Raw genomic sequence first — 21,450 nt, 5'->3', positions numbered from 1 at the left:
GCAACGCTTTGTGCTTTGGGCGCTACAACGCGCCCAAACCACAAAGCCCCGGTACTGCTCACCGCGTCATCTAGGCTGATGACCTCGAAATCCTACCGAAACCGACTGTTCACTGTTGACGTCACTTCCGTTTTGAAAGAGCGTGCATGGCAGAAAAGTGGAACTTCAGTTTCGGTGTCGTTGAATTATTTTATAGGAAAGGATAAGCTTCATAGAACTGTTTAAAAAGGTGAGCATATTGCCAGGTCCCTAGAAAGCGGGAAGGCATCTTTTTCTGAAAAAGTTCAAAATCGTCATTATGGTCCCTTTAAGCATTATATAGTTTACGCGTAAATTTTTGGGACCCTCTCACACACCTCCCTTCATAAGATTCTATTTTGATACCACAGAGGCTTGTCGCTTCTTTTGTCTCTGATACAATTTTCAGGACCGCCTATATGGATGCTCGCTAAATTGTATCTTCCGGAGCATTTCAAAAGACGGTAGAATTTTTTTTTCCGAAAATGTTATAGAACTAGCATCAGCGCTGGTCGGCAGTATAAACAAATTCGAAAGAGAAGGAGCCAGCTTTATTTGCACATTCAGGTATAGCACACCTTATCAATTGTGTATTCCTCCTGAAAAAAAAAAAGCTTCATAAGTAAGCGGCTCTTTTTATAGTCGCATAATATTTATTCGATACAAAACTTGTTTTACGTTAATTAAAATACATGTAGGTTATGCGCTCACGCAATATCCACCTAAACAACGTGCGTAGGTCTGGTGCAGAGAAAGTAGTAGTGCAAATACAGCAACCAGTTCAGACGCAGGAAAAGTTACAACACTTACGACCGAAATAATAAACAGTTTTTATATAATCAACTTTATCATCTATTTAAAATTTCAACACATTTTGAAACCATTTACAAAGGGAGAGGTGCCTTATTTAGAAAGGGAGGATTGAACGATTTGTAGGAACGGACGTGTTTCCACTAGAATATATAATTGGTTTAACTGCACATTAGATGGCCAATCGAATGTTTAAGCAAGAACACGTTCTTGGAATCCATTCCTACAAAGTTTAGCTACCACTACAGTTCACAACGTACGTCACCGTCGTTTAGGACCAAGCAAACGTTACCTGCTAATATATTAATTCGAGCTTTTTTTCACCATCACCACAAGACCTAGTGAAAAACTGATATGTATAAGAAATTTCCTGGTCTGATGAACGCTGTATAAATTAAGATCATTTAAGAGCACACAAAAACATATAAGAACATATAAAAACAATATATTCTTATGTAATAAGTTAAAACGAACTGATAAGTTTCTTATAACTCTTTATATGATCTTGTGTTGTTTATATACGTATGTTTTTATGCGGTTTGTATGCTCTTATGTTATCTTATTTGATCATATGCGTTTATTGGACGAAGAAACTTCTTATGTAATAAGATTTTTCACGAAGGAGGTGACCATCGAAAAAGTGATCTAAAAATTAACGTCCCTAGAGCCCGTATATCCTTGCCGATGCATTTCAACAGTGCATTTCAAACTATCTGGTCATGTTTGATACAGCCATAAAATTGACTCCCTGAGTCTTTAAAAGGGACTGTCTGGCATATTCTATTAAAGGAAAGTTGAAGAGGTCCTTACATTTATATAAAAAACACAAAAGGGGAAATTTTTATTGTAGGTATCTTAAAAGTTGTGTTACGTTTTTTCTCGATCTTATGAGCAGGGGCGCCGTAATAGCCAATTAAACTTTCGACGTAGCCCCGCTCGTTCTGGAGCGCCGAGCGCAAGAAAGAGCGAGAGCGGAGAGAGAAACCAGCAAAAGGGACGTTATCGGCGGGGCATGACCCCTTCTCGCCACCATGCTGCAGCTCGGGAATGCCAATGATGACGTCATGAACCTTTGCACATTTAACAGGAGGCAGAGAGGCTCCCTGCGTGGCATGCGGCAACCGCCGCACGTATTTTTAAAAAAATAATATATATATATATATATATATATATCTTTGGTTTGCTTTTGCTTAAGTTCAATAAATAAATTCAATGTACAAATGGCTATAGAAGTCCGCTCCTAACTCAAATTTTACGAAACAGGCTTCAGTTTCCCTCCAAGCAGCTTGTCGCTTTCTAGAGATTCAATATTTTCCTGCATTCTTTATGCTTGTGCGTCAGAAATTCGTAGCACTTCATAGAAAAATCGAGAGGAACGACTATAATAAAAGAATGCCTTCATTTCGACCGCTCGAGGTGTCGGGCAGCATAAATTTCTCTGTGTGCATTAATTTTCTTTTTTGTTTAAAATTTACTATTTATTAGTTTTACGTCTATATATTTTGACCACATCTGTGGCGGTGCGGAAAAAAAAAATAAAGGAAAACATCGATCAAATTTTCTCGCAGTCTGCGTGAAGCCCTGTGCTTAAATACCTATCTTTGTGTTTTATAAAAGTATTAGTAAAAAGCATCTGCGTAATCGAAAAAGGTAAGCTGTAAAACATGCTAGAACTACATAAAACTGCAAACCGGTTTTGTTTTCTTTTCACAAAATGTAGAGCTTACCTTGTTGTAAGTAAACTTAAACGATCCTTTTGCAGCATGCCACACAAGTTTATCCATTACTGCATCGATGTCAACACGTCCGTGTGTTGTATTCTTGTTCAGGTCCTTTAGCGTTCCCCAAAGTGTAAACTCGAAAAAACTTTTTTTTCCGTGTTGAGTCTGTTAAGAAAGGCATATACTAACAATATTATAAGATACACTCCAAATAGCCGTGCATGGTTCACCAAAGTGAATGAATGATATCAGATAACAGTATTTTTACACGACAGTAAAAATATTTTTATCTGTGAAAGTAGCATATCGAGGCCTCATAAATTAAAGGGAAGTTTTAACCCCGATCTCTCTAGCATGATGAAAATGCATTAAATGCAAATATGCAAGCTAGCTGAACCAGCTGTGTTTGGAGGTTTGTATTCACCCTTGCCAGCCTTATTTCCCCTTTCCGGCGATTATTTTCGTATTTAGCATAATGTTTTCATTATACTTTCAAAATATTAATATATTATAAACATCCGAAACACAAAAAGGCTGCTAATGTTTTCTCTATCATTATTTCCGGAGGGTAATACCGGCCTTCACTTTTGCTTTGTCCACAACCTTAATTCATTGTGAGTCCACTAAAACAAGTGGTGTGCAAACGATGCAGCAAGGTGGTCGCGAAACTGGATCAGCCAGCTGCTGACAACCCGACCTGACCGCGGTGTGACCAGTAATGCCACCATGCAGCCAAAGGAACTTGGGCGGATAGTGATCGAGACAGTAACGGTGGGTGATCAACAACTTGTCACTGGACCTTTTCCACATACCGACGGCACCAGGCGTTGGATGAACGAACTAAAAATCGAGGAAGTGACCTACCTGCCCTACCAATCGATGATGGGAGCTACGCTACCAGTTTATTCGCTCTCTGAGCTGCGGCGCGTGCCCAACGCGATTTTAAAGAGGTGCATTCATGGCGTCCACCCAAACGTCGCCTTTTCCTTTCCGTACACTTTCTTTTCTTGAGTAACACAATTATATATGGGCCGCAATTGCGTGTTCTACTCGCTCACCCACAGCATCTTTCCAAATTTCCTCGATTTTTCGTGCCGACTTCTTTACTGAGCAGCACATACCATAGGAATAGAGTAGACTTTTTCTTCGACGCATTCGGCAAAATCAGAACCGTGTTTTTTTTATAGTTTTTTTTTTACCTCGAGGAATGCGGCCGTTACTGTTTACTACCTTGCACAAGGAGCCTAATTTGAATTTAACCTAAAGATGACCTGAGATTCAAATTGATCCATTACACAAATTATTTATTATAAACCTTTATTCTTTATTACTTTTCAGGTACTCACTCTCTTGGCAAGTTTTTGAGTCTCCGCAGCGCCAGGTCGTCATATTATATTGAAACATTGCGGCTCTTAACGTCATCAAATGCCTTGTGCTCAACGTGAGGATCCAAGGAAGCTATTCTTTATCATATTCCGTCAGTGTACAACAAGCCTCATGCTCTCGACGTCGTTCAAAGTGAGTACTATACAGGCAACAATTCCGCAGTTCAGATTAGTAATTCTAGTCTCTATAGATATCTATTTGGGATACGGTTTTTCTTATCTATCTAAATTACCCTTCACACATTTTTTTCATTTGACATATGAAAATGTTTAACATCGTTGGCGTTTTCTGTAACTGCGGAAATGCCCAACGCGCTCCATAATTTTTTGGAGGTCAATAGCATGTGGGATTTTCCTGTGGACAACCAGACCCAACTAATATGGCCTATTTTCTATGCTTTTTCTTCTCGGCAGCCTGATCTGTCAGGGAATCGACATGTAGGGCAACAATTAACAACACCATTGAGCATGGTTATTAACACTACTCGCATTTTAAAGTGGGTTCCTAGATCATACTAAGAAAAAGTATAGTTTTGAAAGGAGGGATTCTCAAATTGGGGAGGCTTCAACGTCCACGGGTATGCCCGGGAAGAAGATGAAGCGCAACGGACCAAATTACTTCATCATCGGCAGAAAAAAAAATGTCGTGTTGATAACCAAAGAGAACTGTCTCGACGAATTGCGTCTTAAAATCTTGGAGTTCCTGTATCCGGAAAACGAATTCTATTATCAGTCATTTTCTCAAATGTACTTGCTAGTTTTAAATATAAGACATCTCAAACAATAACTTAGTGTTATTTCAACAACGTAGCATAAGGCACTGCTCAAATGACTTCACACATTGCGTAATCTGATATTTTAACACTACACTCATAAGAGAACATAGCTTGCATCTTTGATGGAGTCGCTTGTACAGTGTAGGAGGAGTGGTTGAACAATGTCCCCATGTAACAAATCCCAAATGGCTTCTGACGAGTCATGCTTCTCCCCTCTTACTGAGGCTGGGTGGTTATCAACCTTGACGTGAAAAGAGACACACAACAGTCAACGTTTGTCCCTTACCGCTTTAAAATCGGTGATGCGCAAGCGGGGATTCGAAATGCTACCGGTTTTCCCAACAGAGCTCCACGCCGCAAACAAGAAGTCAGGCTCTCTCAACTGTTCAGCAGAAAGTGACTCCCCTGAAACAAAAATTACAATAATTTATAATGAGACGTAAATTAGTTCAATCCCTGCAGAGGAACTAATATTGTCTTTTGGCGTTCTCTCAGACTGAGATGAGACGTAGCAGTTTTGCGTGTCTTTTTTTTTATAATACAATCTCTATGTGGTATATACAGATACCAAGAAGAAATTATGGACACGTTCCTCTATCTCTGCGCATGTGCTCTTTTTCCAAAAGTTTGCAGAGCGACATCAGCAGTCACCAAATTCCGCTCGATGGTGCCCCAAAGTTTACGACCACTTAGTCAAAAAAGTTGGTGTGGACCGTTAATCAAAACTTTCCAAACATCTGGCGAAGTTAATGGAATATAGGAACGCGACAGGCAAATTACGATAGGAAACGAAAGGGCGATCAGCTTGCGATAAGCCTTTCTTCTAAGAAAGTGCTTCAATTTCGTCAACTTTACTTTCACGAACTTTAGGCGATTTCGGACAAGAAATATTTTGTGCGACTGACTTCCCATTTTATGCGGTGTTTCTTATACGAGAAGGCATGTGTTAAAGGACATTAGAAGACCACCAAGCTAACAGGTTACCGAGGAGGAATGAAAATGCAACACTAGAATATGACTTACACTGCGGTAGCGGTGGTTTTGATTAAAATTTCACGACACCTTCAAGACACGATTAGATCTATATATAAATCGGTCAAATAAATAAGTCTTACACAGTACCGTATTCATAGTTTCCGTTAGGCACAATAACAAGACCGAATAAGGCTCTCGTAAACTCATATCGTGGCCCCTGGCACCCGAGCACAATACTATTCACGAGGCAATGCCTTAATTAGTTACCCTTTATTTGGCGCCAACAGCATAGTTGTAGACGGTTAATACGTGATTATTTTGTGATTGGCACCAAGTAGACTGAAAATTGTTTTCATACTTGGAATCTAGAAATATTTATTCAGTCACAAGTGTTCAGGATCCACTTCAACCAACATGTTTCTGCACCACGATAGTCTTCACGTCGCTTATGTTTTTTCACACACCAAACGGGGCGACAGCCATTTTGGTTCTCAGAACTATTCTTGAAAGTCTACAGGAGAGCACGTGTCGACTATCTGTCCACTGTCACAATTTTCGTGGCTTTCACTTGTGTTAGACTAGTAATTATTCGCCCACAGAGCGCAGGGTCGCTAGCCGCCGCATGTCCGAAGGTTATTCTACGGCACTCATTTAATCGCCGAGTAGACACCCGCTGTGCAGAATATACTTGGGGTCTTAGTAAAATCGCAGTTTCTCGGGTGGAAGACTGGTGTCACTGCAAAACGAACAGTGCCGTACGATGGGTCTGGGTAACTAACGGATGCAACTTTTGCCTTCTTTGATATGGTAGGGCTCAAAGCAGATTGCTACTTTTGTTTTCATCGCTAGTGTTCTGCAATGTTCCCTTTTCCAGGGTTCATGATGATATATTACCTACGTTTCTACCTTAATGAAGCGAAACAAACAATCGTCTTGGCACAAAAGGATATGCGAAGCATATGTGCGTACGAATGGGAGGGAGGCGGCGCCAATCCTTCCCTCCCCACTCTAGATGTCAGAGTCATTCAACACGCTTATTAATATGAGTCCACGTACAGGGTGTTCCCAAAAGACATTTACAGTTTTTTTTTAGCGCAAAAATAAACTACGCATTCCAAACACTCATTCTCCTCCAAAAGGTAGTACTAGAGGTCTGAACCTGATGCAAAAGTTTCAGCCCGAATCGATATCTTATTCAAAAGTTATATGTGATTTTGTGAAAATTGCAATGGGAAAGTGTTGGCCATTATCGGCTGTTTTCGGTTTCTGGAGCCATAGAGCTTCATGTTTTCGAGAAATTCGTCGGCCGCAGTTTTCCCATTGAAATATTTGGAATATCACCTATACATTTTCAATAAGATATTGATTCGGGCTGAAGCTTTGGTATCAGGTTCGGACACCTAGCGCTAATTTTGGACGGAGAATGAGCGCTCGGCTATGTATCGTTTAACTTTGCAGCAAAAAATAACCCCGTATATCTTTGTTTGAAACACCCTTTAGATTCCAGCTTAACAAACGCGCCACACATTCCGTCTAAAGCCAGGGACAATTTTTTGTCAAACGGTAATTTTATGTAGAACGACGGCTTTTTTTCGCTTCCTTTTTTATGTGAAACATGTAGGTTCTACGCGGATCGGCCTGTCGTTTCCCTTACCCTGCTCTATTTTCAACCAAACCTGTTCCAGTTCAACCGACCATAAAGTTTTTTTTAGTTTTTTTTTTTACAATTTTCGTGGTCCAGTTAAAAGTATTGTTCACTGCGGTGGCATCCGTGCACGCAGAAAAAACACGAGAAAATACAAACAACAAGAATTACGCTAAAAAAAAAGGCAGCCGGCGTGGTAGAAGGTGTCAGAGCGGCCAGCAAGGGCAGCATACCACAGAACGAAAATGTGGAGGTTCAATGGCAACACCCTTCCAACGGCTAAGAAAATTGATCCAGTTAAAATAGGCAAATAAATAAATAAAAAAAAAACAAGGAATAAAAATAAAACAAAAAAATAAAACTTGAGACGTCGTCCTGTCTATTTTCTGTCCCTTCTACGTTTTGATGTTTCTTCTCTACCCCAGTCTCAGGTTAAATAAATGCCCTTTATACTTTCGACTGCAGAATCAGAGAGGCGTTGGTAAACACATGAGTTGTTTTTAATATTTTGAGATCAGACAACGCGCATTTTTGCAACCCCCCACCCCCTTACCGCAGCCTTCAGCGCGTTAGTGCCGTTTTATAGAAAGACCGTGGAGAATTTTGAGGAAGTCCATTTGGTGCCTGGCGGCTGCGGTGCATGACACATTTGTGCATGTCACGTAGGATTCGTAACAGATTTACCTGTGATTGTGTTGTGTGATGCCCGTGATCTCGGGTTACATATTTTGAGTTCACTCTTCTCAACTCAAGTACCCGTTTTACATGCCCGAAGCTTTTGGCAACATACATTCCTTTTTGGTTTTGTTGGAAAATATCCGTCGTGCTAAAACCGCAGCAGGTATAGTTTTCCCCTTATGATTTCTTCAACGCAAGAACAGTTCAATTGAATTTTTTAGTCTGCATTCTACAGAGCAGTTTCACGTTTGCGCACATTTATGTTTTCTTGCAGCGTGCCATAATGGTATATTTTAGTTGTGAATAATTTAAAACAAATCACATGTGCCCATATTTGTGTTTAGTATAACTTTGCATAGAGCCTCGATGCGACTTGCTAATGTACAGCGTACCAACTAAAATTGTTTTCAACGTTGTCAAGGGGAAAAAAAAGCTTGTCGCGAGAAATGTGTTTCGCCTGTGTTTGATCTTAAATGTCGTGCTTACTTGGCATTCAATCATGTTTGCGGTGTATAAGCCTACAATATACGCCGGCCTTGCGTACTCGGGGATATCCTATCGAATTCTGTCTTTTAACTGCGACTGGGTTAACCCTAATCTAACGCCAAATCCGAAGGGTTGGATTCAATACGCAGCCTGGATGAAGGTATCAGACTAAATTGAAAGTTTCTGATCGACACTGAATTCAAAATAAGACAAGAGCATGTATACAAAAAATGCGTCCACAAAGATTAGACCTAACATTTGTTCAGGCTGAATCTCTAAATAGACCATATTAATCATCTCGCTTTAATGTATCTAGATCGATTTGAATTTTACACAAACTTCCACATCTCCTTCGTTTCCTGATCAATGTCAGTCCTACAAGAGTCTAATTCAATCCCATCTTTGTTATTGTATATTAATCTGAGAAACCGCTGCTAAAGAATGTAGACGGGTTGTTACGACTACTAGAGCGAAGAGTGTGCTGCATTGAAAACCTGAATTCCGCAGTAGAAGCCCCACATTTTGCCAAGTATTAAATTTAAGATACCGAACTTTTTTTATGTTTGGATTAGCAACGAAAATATTTAGCAAGTATAAGAATAATCAAAATTAATCCTATCAGATTTACAGCCAAAAAACAACACAATATAATCTGAGGAAACAACTATACACGCAACCGAAACCGCGAATGAACCCAAAACACAGATAAGCAACTGTCGGTATAAAAATTAATAGAACAGTATAAACCGAAAACCACCTATTGCTTTAAACGCTTGCTTCAAACAAGGACTGTTTTGTCGAAGCCCTCCCTTTTTAGATGTTCGTCATTCGCCTACTGTCATCTAAAATTAAGCACCTTGTCAGTTTTGAATCAGTAAAATTACAAACCTTGAGGGATAGCGATATCAGGGTTACGCCATTTAGTTGGTCACCACGGATTGTTCAAATCCATTTGCTATATTCAAGTCAGAGCGGGACGACAGTGCTCAAAAATTCGCTGGCGGCTTTTAAATGTTGATACGTGAAAAATAATCAAGAGCAACTTGCCTTCCTCATGGAAGAACCATTTGCTTGACAGCATTTCAAGTTTTCGCGTCTGACAGAGCAGATTGGTGGTAGGATACAAAAAAGGACAATTTGCAGATAGTTGCGTTAAAGAGTACTCGGACTTCGGTCCGTTTTCAGACTCCCCAGTGTTGGTTTGCAAGCACCGAACCGTTTAAGGGCATACACAAATTGTAAGTTAAATTTGTACTCTCAGTTTTCATGATTCGTTGCAGCGATACTTACCGTTTCAGCGTCCGTACGAAACAGATCGCCGAAATACATAAATATTTAAACACTAACTACGCAGTAGAAACCATCCACCTATTTTTCTTTGAATAAAAACCGGAAAATTTCCGTCCTTTATATAAAACACCACAACTTCGGAATGATTACCCTGTTATTGAAAGGATAAAAAATACTGCTCATGTGTTCATAAATAGCATGAAACACTCCCTTCTATCAAAATCCAATGAATGTCGTGAGTCTGCTTGCTTCATTGCATTTTTGTCATAAAATATTTTGTTGAGTTTTACGTAAGTTGCAATCGCAAACACCTTCATTGTGCTTTTTTTTTTTTTTTTGTATTCCAAGTTAGTTTTAGGCCAGGCTCACTGGTGCCCTGCGGAGGGAACACGAGAAGTCTCCCACCTAAACCAGCGGCCGCGTGACCCGTACATCAGGAACACACAAAGCTGAAAACAGCGCACTGGGGTGTCTGATCCTCGTCTTTGTGTCCTTGTATTTTGAGCGTTAAAATGTATTCCATGTACCAAAACCAACAAGCCCAACAATCTACTCTAGAGAACTATAAGCCGTAATAAAAAAGGTGGTAAGGGGTTTAGAAAAAACAAACGATGCCCACAAAGAACAACGTTTCTAGAATTAGTTCTGGGGGGTACCCATGGAAACGCGAAGATTGATTTTCGAATCACAACTGCACGTATGCCTCCGATTTAATAAATGTGTCTGATTTTCAAACGAGATGTCAACGACTTGATGTGTTGTTAATACCTCGGGATCTTCAGTTTTAGAATCCAGATCATGGTTCACATCTTGAGCAGAAAGAGAAGGAGTATTTCCTAATCCGCGACTTTGACACTGCGAGCACGAATTAACGAAGACCCCTTACATTATTGGAAATAATTATTTGACGTACTCGCTGAAACAACCCCCAACACCCTTTTCCATGCCCTTAAGGTTTTCAAAAACGAAGGCTGCTGCAAGCCACACCGCCCTATTCTACAATTAAAAGGGCTGTATGTTCAAAGTAAGGGCAATGAAAGTGGGAAGATATGGGTGTAAGTATCTGAAACAAACCTTTACACTGTTAATTGCGTAAAATCTTTCAATGTGTGGCTACTAACTAAAGCTCTGTTCCTAGAAAAATCTGGTAAAATACTGAAATGGGAGGACATTATTCACAAATATCTATCGTCACCTGCGAACTACAAATTATCTTCACAGTTTCTAACGATAGCGTATGTGTTCGTTCTTATTTACGCTTAACAATTTTGGTTGCTGGTTATTTCACAGGTTTGAATTTACCACCAAGAGAAAAACACAGGAATGCTTTTTTATGCCGACCGCTGGCCAACACTTCGAATGACGTGGAGCCGAAGAGAGTTTCCGCGGTAGACAAAGTTTTTGTTTCAACCGATGAACGCAAGTAACCAAAATTCGACTACTTAGTTTGTGAGGAGCGCAATTCACGTTACCTTGGTTTTCTATAGTTGTGAGGACAGGCTTTTTTAAAATTTAAGTTTAGACCAAGTAACTAAATACGAAACATAGAATACTGGACACCATCCCCGTTCATCGGTGACGGAACCATCGGCCAAAGTCCCTTCCCAGTAATATGCTCCACTTCTTTTTGTCGCGAGTGTCTGTAACCTTTTGCGTCCTTGTACATTAACAAAAGGAAACGTACCTTGTACGTTTCCTCTTGATCTTCAGTCTTACATTCAATAAATATATTACGATACGTCATCCCTACCGAATAAAAATGCGGCGAAACCCCCGTCGTTTTTCTATATTTTTAATGTTCGCGTTTTGTTCTGCGTTACCTTTCGGCAGATCATCTTCACTAAGTGTGTCATCTACAGCCCGTTTAATTTCGGACTCAGGGCATAGTATTACTCAAATATGATATTTTGCTCTACTATAGCCCCAGGACAGTGAAAAGGAGGCAACTCGATCGGCTGCTGGTCAGTGCCGTTGGTGGCAAACTGGGCAACCTTGGGAAGACCAAACCACGGAACGATTGGGCACGAGCGCTGCGTCAGGGTTCAGCAGTGCACTAAAGGATTCGAGTTTGAGATCGTGCCCAATGATTGCGGCGGCGACCTGTCTCAAAGTTGCGAAAACTACCCAAAAATATGCCGCCACTTGTCAACCCAAACTTCATATCCCGGTGAGTATACACCATATCCCGTGCGTGCCATTGGCTTTATTCACTTTAATTTGTCGCGCAAATGAATGGTGAATGTCATAATAAAATTCGTTAAAACGCCTCAAGAAGTCTCCGGACTACACATAACATATCAGAAAACCATATAAACTGTGTAAGCTTCTCGAGTCATAACATGTTCGTTTAATTAAAACTAAGCAGGTATTTTGTGTTATATTATTTTGTCTGCACAATATTTGCCATGTTTTGTCGTGACTACTTTCTCGACATCTTATGTGTATTAACAGTAAGATGCGACTAAATATATGTACTTACGTGACAAGCGTATTCGCAAATGTTTTCTATCACTCGTGTTGTAGCACGCTGTTGGAGCAAAGCCTTCTGTTTCCGATAATTTATTCATATTGGAGTTTACATTATAGAAATAGAACGAAAAGGTCTGTCCATTTTCATAAGGCCTGTACTTCTCGCTTTTTTTATAGTAGACCTGAAAGTGAAGGGTGTGTGTCCTTATAAAATGCGGAAAACAATTTACATTCTTTCGCACCAGTTAAGAAATTACGCACGACGGCAAAAGAACAAGAGGGCAGTAATTTACAAAACAACCAACTGCACAAGGCTAGACGAAGACCTATGTTTCGCGAAGGGGCCTTCTTGAGTACCTCGCAATACGACAACCTTAAGAAGGTGTATGTTTTGCGAAACATCGTCTTTAAATTTTAGGCTATTCACCTCGGTTATTCAATGGCAGGTGAATCTTCGGCATAGGTCTTGCTGTTGACTAATGTTGACTGACTAAAAATAAATATTGGGATAAATACGCGAGAATGCTTGCTATTGTATTATTTTTGTAAATGACTTTCGTTTCTTTGTATACAACAACTTTAATTGCTGTGAAGCACTTATCAAACGCATTCGATAGGTCTTTTCGATATGATTAATTTATGCATGCAAAATATATATTGTGAAAACCAATGTTGGTGCTATAGAACATGAAGCATTATATACGTGACGGTGAATCGACCAACACGGGGACCTAGCGTTTGGCGCAAGATACGAGGCATGGTTCTTAAAGTGGATCATGACGATGAACGGACAACGCTATACTTTGTCTCAGCCTACGATGAACTAAAGGCCAAAGTCACGGGCCGCCACGTCCAATCACGTTCCACGCTACGCTATGACATGCGTAGCATTGATTGGGAGTGGACGAATAATGCTCCGAACACAAAAGCGCTGCATCATTTGTATAGCTTGGACACTGCAAACAACCTCGTTTTTGCAATGTAAAATTGTTGAGTCGCTCCCTGCTATTCAATTTGAACCACTGTCCGCCTATCCCAATCAGTGATCCGAGACGCTGGCACTGATACGTGCATCAAAGCGCAATACGCAATTTCTAAGTGGCTCGTGATTGGATCTGGCGGTCCGTAGCTTTTGCCTTTAGTCCATCGTAGGATGAGACAAAGTATAGCCACATTCTCTAAATATATAAACATTGTTGGGAACCTGGCCAACTGAACGACTATTCAAGCGACCTAACAATATTTGGGGCCAAAATCTGGGAAGCTGCAGCACTGCGGATAATGCTAGCGAGAAACGTGTGATGGATTTGATTATAATGCAATTAAATGCAAAGGTGCAAGCGAGCTGGACAAGAATGTCGAATGTAATTCCTGGAGAAGGGGAACAAGAGGGACAGGGGACAAACACAAATCTCCAAACACAGCTAGGTGTTTGAAAGAAACGGCTCCATGGAGATTCTCAAAAAGAAAGGCAGGATTCACCGCACGCAGGTAACGCAGCTCCTTTGCGAGGCGGATCGTCTGCAGACAATCCGCCTCGAAAACGAGTATTTCAATGCGGTCGACTGTAGCTAAAGCTACAGTCGACCGCACTGAAGACTGAGGAAGTAGAAGTTTTGACTGAGCGTCTGTAGCTGGTGTGGGACCCGCTCAATAACGTTAACAACGCGATCAAGCCCCTGATCCTCGAACCCGATGCAGAGACAGAGTTCACACATGTCAGACATTACGCCTATAATCTAGTCACGTGCGCCACAAAATGAAAGAGAAAAGCAAAGCCGACCGCGAAGAAAAGCAACGCAAACGGTGGACGCACAAACAAAGACCAGAGCGGAAGAGCATGAAGCATCAAAAACGGCTAGTATCATCCTACTAAAATTGGAACTAATTGATGTCTAGGGTCAACTAAACAATTTTCACCCCTTGTGGGAGAGTATTTTGGCGGGAAACTCATTGCAATCCAAACTTGTCAGTGTCGGAGAAATGTATTCACCGGAGATCGACATGGACTGCAGATTGTGCAGAATTCATCACAGAACTGCAGCCTATCCCTCAATGTTACGCTGACGACAATCTCCAAGCTCACATCGGGGTATTAATAGCGCCGAGTTTGGGCCAAGGCTCTTACTGAGCTTTGTTATACTCAGTCCTTTGAGCGCTACAGAACGACATGTGTTTGGACTACAACCGCGAGATGCCTTCCGTGGATGATCGAGACGCTAGACCGGAGGGAGGTCAAGAACCGACACCGCATCCCAGTCAACAGTAGAGCCTGTGCACTTCGGGATGCTACTTATGCTTCTGAACTTCCTCTTTATAGAAGTGGAGAGCAGGGAAAAGTCCACTTTTCAATCGAAAGACACTACCGGCAACCCAACGTCGTCTCGGGCACAAAAGACATGGAAACAAACACCGTACTATGACTAGATCCGACGATTATCGGCGGCAACCTTGCACAGCACAGTCAAGGATGAGCAATGCTTTCACTGTATATCAAATACACACGGAACAGAAAACTACAACAGAGTAACGGCTGTCCTGTTTACTTCTTGTCCTTGTTTCTGTTGCGCTATTTTATATGTTTTACTAAGAGTAACGGACATCTTGGAGAAAAAACGCGCTCTACAAACTGATCGACGATGCATCAGGCGCAGGAAGCCGAATTACACCTCGGAAATGAGTAAGAACATCCTGTCTTGAAGCAACTGTCGCGGCAGGAATGTTCTATCGTTTTTTAATCGGGCCTAGTCCCCGAATGAAAAGTTTCACGATTGAACAAGACCACGAGAGAAGAGAACAAAAACACAGTAACTGAATCTTCAGGTTACATGGAGGGGCACTACGAAGCAGGCAGTCCTTTCGCAGACTGGAACAGCATAAGTCAGGAGCCCTAAAAGTATGGAGCATGTTTACCATAGAAAAACTGTCTCACAGACTTCCTCTGCGAACTGAATGGGACAGAAATACTTAAGATCCCCGTGTTTGGGGGTGATGGCAACAAACGTGGATGTTGCAGGACTGATGTGACTTTGCGAGATGAACGCAACAAAATATATGAGCTCCAATCCATTACTACGCCTACCGTTTGTGAACAGAAAACACTAACTCCCAATGATTGCATCTTAAAAAAACAAAAATTGGAGAAACTTGACTGCCTAGCGGAGAACTTCTGACCAACTAAAACAGCGCGGCGTCGAAATCCTGCCAGGATCCGACCATTGCCGAGAGTGCGTCACAGGAAAAATTCGCAGACTAAGTAGGAGTCCGACTGATATTAAAACTGAGAGCAACTCACGGCTCAACGGCCGAGAGTTGCTCACAAACGATCGTGCTGCAAGAAAAAATACCAGAATCGCAAAACGCGTCACCTCTCAAGGAATTCTAGGAGCCCAAAACCGTTGGAGTCACAGACACGCCAGTCGAAAACCTTTCCGAGGACCACGTAAGAATGAAATGAAGCCAAAATTTGCAAAGACTAATGACAGATACGAGGGTGGAGACATGCGCACGTAATTGAAATAAAGTAACTAATTATCGTTATTTGTTACTCAACCAAAAAGTGACGAAGTAAGTTACTCTCTACTGAAGCTCAGACAGCGTTATCACAGCTTGTAAGTAGAGCTGTTTTTTCACGTTACTTTGAGTCTGCCGTTCTTATGAGGCCACAGCCGCTAACAATACTTGTCGTGAATATTGTTTAACTCTTTCATTTAGGGATAACTGTGGCTTTACTGAGATACCATGTGGACATAAGTTCTTTTAATAATAATTTTTATTTTTATTTTCCTTGCTTCTCCAAAAACAGCACAGAGCCTAAATAGTGGTACACCGCTCGTCATCAGGAATAAATGCATGCCACAAAACAAGGTCAAAACTATGTACATATAATTGAGTCAAGTCGTCTATGTCAAAAACAATCAAATCGTTAAAATGTCTACAACAGATTGATCCAGTTTGTTGAATTGAAGTTGCATTCTTTTTAATGGTGATGTGTCATTCAAAGTATCTTACACATCAACAGCATGGCTTCATTAGAGGACTTTCCGTGGAAACTAACCTTTGTACATTTCTTCATTACGCAGCCCCGGTCGTTTCGAAAAGCGGTCAGATTGACTCGATTTATTTCGATCTTTCAAAGGCTTGATAGGGTTGATCATTTTTTGCTTGTACAAAAATTGGAACATTATGGTATTGTACCTAAGCTTTGTGATTGGGTTTCTAGTTATTGGTCATTGCGAAGAAACTTTGTTCGTGTTGATAATGTTTTATCAAGTGCGTTCTCTCCAACTTCAGGAGTATCCCAGTGGTCCGTAGTGGGGTCATTGCTATACTTAGTATTCATTAATGATATTTCAAGGTGTATTACATCTGACAGGATGCTTTTATTTGCTGACGATGTAAATTTATTTTCACATATTCATTCCGAAAAAGACTGTGAAGCGCTACAATCTGATGTGTTGATCATTTCTAAGTGGTGCCTGTTAAACCGCTTACCTTTGATCGCCAACAAACCTAATGTAGTCTTGCTAACAAGACGCAATAATCTCTTACACTTTAAATATAAGTTAGGAAACTGTACTATTGCTCGATCTGATGTAGTCAGTGACCTTGGTGTGCTGGTAGACTGTAAACTATTGTTCAAATCTCATGTCACTAACATTTGTGGTACCGGTCTTAAAGTGCTTGGGATGATCTCACGTTTGACTCGACACTTCCAGGCACCTGACACTTTAATACGCTTATTTTGTGCTTTGGTTAGGCCACGACTTGAATTTGCGTCTGTTGTGTAGAACTTTCTATCACATAGTGATTGCAGACGTATTTAAATGGTACAAAGGCGTCTCATACGCATAGTCTACGATAGGCATTTTAACGGGTCTATTTCGAGTATAATTTTCTCGTTAAAGTTTTAAACCTCATAACGCTAATTGACCGCAGGCATTGCCGAGATGTGGTGTTTTTACAGAAACTCACACAAGGTAGTTTCGATGCACCTGATCTTTTGAGTAGTACAAGCTTACGTGTGCCAGCTAAACATGCGCAACTCTGCGATACGTTTTATCCTAACAAGCAGATTGAAGGGTCACCAATGCATAGAATTCAACTTTTTTTTGTAATAGCCTTGTGCGGCATGATTTCTTTTCCATGCTTTATTTTACTTTGAATACCCAGTTGTGTCTGTAATTTGTTTTATTATGACTGATGTGTCACTCCTGTATTTCACATCTTTTGCATGTTCAACTCATTGTGACTTTTATGTGCGCAATATCAAAGCCTTCACGATGTTTTGGGCACGCAATAAATGCCAATACCAATACCAATACCAAAAAGCAGAAGGGTAAAAAGGAATCTGAAATCGATTGGCCCGCAAGGCAGCGTGAAAACGGACAGTGCTTAAAAAAAGTGGTGAGTCAATAGCACCGCTCACAACCTTATGTAAAAACATAAAATCGCGTAATCATAAACTGACTACAAAAATTAAAACTCTAACCAAATTTGAATAAAAACTAAATACCCTACGTTTCGGGACCAGCTCGGCCCCTTGGTCACGGGTTACTATGGGTTGGGCGAATCTTCTTCGTCGTCTTCATCTCCATCAACAATATCCAGCGTTGGAACCCGGTTTGGAAGGTTGCGCCCGTGTTTTTCCGTGAAGCGACGAAGTCCTGATACAAATACGCTTGGGAGAGTGCCCGATGATCTGTTGGCGTTTTCTTTTGTTGTTGTATGCGCATGGACTGATAGCTAATTATCAACGATCCGTAAGGGAAAATATTGAAATTTCTCTTGATCTTCGTAATCTAGAAGCAAACGAGTCTGTATACCCGTCGCGACCCTGAGGTATTCCCTTTTCAAGGACAAATTTTGGTCTCCAAAAATATTGCCACCAATTACCACTTTTATTAAAAACTCTGTTTTCCCGTGATATTGAAATACACTCTGTTAGTCTACGTTCCATTCAGGAAGCTTTATAATAAGTAACCACCACTTTTTTGTATACTGTTGATTGCGAAGTTGAATTCTCAATATTGCCTACAGCTTCTTTTCCAGCGCCCCTGTCACAAGTGTACTGTTTGTGGTAAAATAAACGAATTTGAATTTGAATACCTTCGCGAACTAAGATATGCCTAGGCGACTAGTTAAAGGCAGTCTTCTAAAAAACATGTCCGAGCCTGCATTGGAAGTCTTGCCACGTGGAAAGAGGTTTCCACGGGTGAGACTAAGGGAATTTTTGTGCGACGTAGAGATGTAAAGGTACTTAACGGTAACTTTTTTGCGAAGGCCTGGACAGTTCATCTACTTTCAGTAATGCCGAAACTGTAGAATGTGCTCCCTCGCATCCGGCAGGGAGTGTGTTGAAGACATTTGTGCCTAACCGGGCATCAACGAATACGAGTGGATAGTGTTCAGCGCGTGAAACGAGGCACAGGCTTTAAAATGGACCATGACAGTGAGCGTACAATGCTGGAAACTATGTAAATATCTGCACATTAACGTTGTTGGACCCTTAATCAATTGAATTATTCAACAGTTCTAACAGAACTGTTTGTTAAATAATTATTGTGGTATTGCTAAGATTACATTGATTGATGTACCAAGTTTTTACGGAGTTCGGTGAATCTATAATTGGCCACTAAATAAACATAAAGTGAAAATCAAGTTTTTATTAGCACATTGTAGAGTTAAACAATGCAGAAACGAGTATTATAAGTTGCTATGGTCTGTAAAAGTGACATCACAATATCAAGTACACTGCAAGTATCAAAACAAAATTATTTCCCAAGAAACTACTTTATGTTTACTCTGAAAGGGCAAGTTTCTCCGAAATATAAAAATATTAGGCGTCTGTCAAAAACCACGGAAACGGGCGCCTAGACTTGTCCTCAAAGCTACGAAGTGATGACTTTTTATACTTGTATAACGTCAAAAACGTGTAACCTTTTTTAAAATAATAGTCCACAAGCCTAACAGAATTTTTCGCTTGACGGATAAGATGTAGGTAATAATTTGACTTTCTAAACATCAAAGTTAATTTCCTATTACATAATACAAAGAGAGAAAAAAATGCTTGAGAGGCTTTGGCGCTCATTTAAAAGGAACAAGTTAGGCCCAAGTACCAAATCAAAAAGGACGACAAGGATATAGTAAGTATTATTATTTTATGAGGTTAATCGCAGTGACATCCCAATAGATATACTTAAAAGGCGAGGCGTGGCTACATTTCGTAAAAATACGGGCCAAAACATTATTCATATTTCCTTTGAATAGAAGCAAACACGAAACCATGAAGCCACATAAATGCTATGCAGTAAATTACGTATATTTATGCATTCAACTCACATCTTCAATAATGATGTCAAGACTGACGAGCTGGGAGGATATGATTTTAGATGGATCAGTAAAAAACTCCTGAAAAAGAAGTCCAATTATTATATTTTTATATTTTATACCATATATAGATATGCACGAACTAGTTCAACTTTATGCCGGTCCAATTATTCTACAACTAAATTTCTTGTTTTCGTTTTTAATAAACTATCGCTTTTAACGTGTCTACTATGTTCGGATGTAGAATTATAGCTTATCAAGATTATACTGCTGCTCTTATTGGAAGGTATAGACACCAAATAGGAACACATTAATGTTTCCGGCCGGAAAATTGGCACTTTTTTTTCTCGTCATTATTTTGATGAGCGCTCCTTGCAGACATGAGAATAGTTAAACGCACGCGCATAACAAATAAATAGTTAATTATTAAATAAATAATCTTCACTATTTTTCTGTCAAATGTGTTGAATTTAGACAAACGTCTCAGTTGCATTTTAATAAATATATGTTATTGTAAATAATGAGCGTGCCTTAACCTTATTAATGAAGCACCACTGCCATAGAGAGACAACGTATGTGAGGCCAGGCGGCCAATCTGTTCTCTTCATGCTCCACAAATGGCATGGAATTCCTCTCTTGAAAATCTATAACAAATAAAAACTCCGTAAGAATTCATAAACAGAAATTAAGACCCGTTCACACGCTTGCAACCGAGTACGACCGACTGAGACAAGACCGGTTTTTAAGCCAATTGCAACAGCTTACGGTCGGCTGAGCAGCAATGCAGATGTCGTAAGCCATTAGAAGAGCCTCAAAAACCGGTCTAGAGTTAGTCGGTCGTAGTTAAATGCAAATAGCTGAACGGGCCTTTAATGTCTTCACACATCAGCCATGTAACAACAACCAAGCTGTCTTTACTTTCCAAGTTCTATTGGCGTTCATTGGCGATTATTACTGTGTTCCCTTTATTTACTTTAAGAAATAATTGACTTTCCTTGGAAAACATTTATCAAAAACTGCAGATTGAGCATGTCTTGAATATTTACATAAAATGATATGAAGATCGTCGTCCAAACGTTGGAATGTTTATTTATACGACGTTCATATTTCCTACGATACCGAAATCGTCACAAGGGGCAAACCCTTGTGACGATTTTATAATATAACCGCTAACCTCTAATTCGCCACAAAAAAAAAATGTCAACAACTATAACATTTTGTTTTATTGCTTTCAGATATTTGAGTTATTTGACGCTATTTTTGGAAGCATGTAAACTTTGTCAATGGTCAACATTCCTTGAGGTTTGGGCCAATGTACTGCCATTAAATAGTTAAACAAATCATGGTTGAAAGTGCGATTGAAAATGCACTGTAAATACTATTTTATAAAGGTGCACGAATAGTGCAACTTCAAATCCAATCACATTCGATAATAGTACCGAACAGTGGTCAAACCTTTGAATGTCGGATTAAACATTGAATGTCAATATTTCACTTTGCAATGCCCAGAAATTGAAAGAACTGCTTAATTTCAACAAATTTTCATTTTCGTATTTCATTGCCATAATATGAACGTAATAAACAGGAATATAACTGTATAGCCGAGAGCTGGCGCAACACGACGCAACTGCTTACTTTGCGCGTTTTCTTAGAGCGCGAAGAGGTTTCAATGCGATTGCGTCACGTGAAAAGTGCAAGACAGTCCTACTTTCTGTCTTATCGGTTAGTTAGTGAGAGCTTCTGAAAGCAAATTTGGTAGAGAGTCAACAGAGTCGTGCTAAAACTATGTGATCGTGTGGACAGCATCCGTGAATAAACATGTACTCTGTCCAGCAGTACCTACGGGTATTCAATGCATCGAACTATTC

At 40.2% G+C, this 21,450-nt stretch overlaps 1 protein-coding gene across 1 annotated transcript in view; it reads right to left on the bottom strand.

The window, feature by feature from the left end:
• Window positions 1-581: 581 nt before the first annotated feature.
• LOC115325771 overlaps window positions 582-21,450 on the bottom strand; it is a 52,526-nt gene continuing 31,657 nt past the window's right edge. Inside the window, exons 9-14 of the mRNA XM_029986484.2 lie at window positions 20,119-20,226; window positions 19,595-19,663; window positions 12,264-12,435; window positions 4,997-5,115; window positions 2,556-2,714; window positions 582-617 (exon numbers count right to left, since the gene is read on the bottom strand). Of these exons, the coding sequence (XP_029842344.2) occupies window positions 582-617; window positions 2,556-2,714; window positions 4,997-5,115; window positions 12,264-12,435; window positions 19,595-19,663; window positions 20,119-20,226 (663 nt within the window). The remainder of the gene's footprint in view (window positions 618-2,555; window positions 2,715-4,996; window positions 5,116-12,263; window positions 12,436-19,594; window positions 19,664-20,118; window positions 20,227-21,450) is intronic.

Source organism: Ixodes scapularis, unplaced genomic scaffold (assembly GCF_016920785.2).
Source record: "Ixodes scapularis isolate PalLabHiFi unplaced genomic scaffold, ASM1692078v2 PGA_scaffold2__306_contigs__length_199485367, whole genome shotgun sequence".
Taxonomy (NCBI): Eukaryota; Metazoa; Arthropoda; class Arachnida; order Ixodida; family Ixodidae; genus Ixodes; species Ixodes scapularis.
Note: the sequence above shows the minus strand (reverse complement) of the source record. Positions and strands in the feature narration are given on the sequence as shown.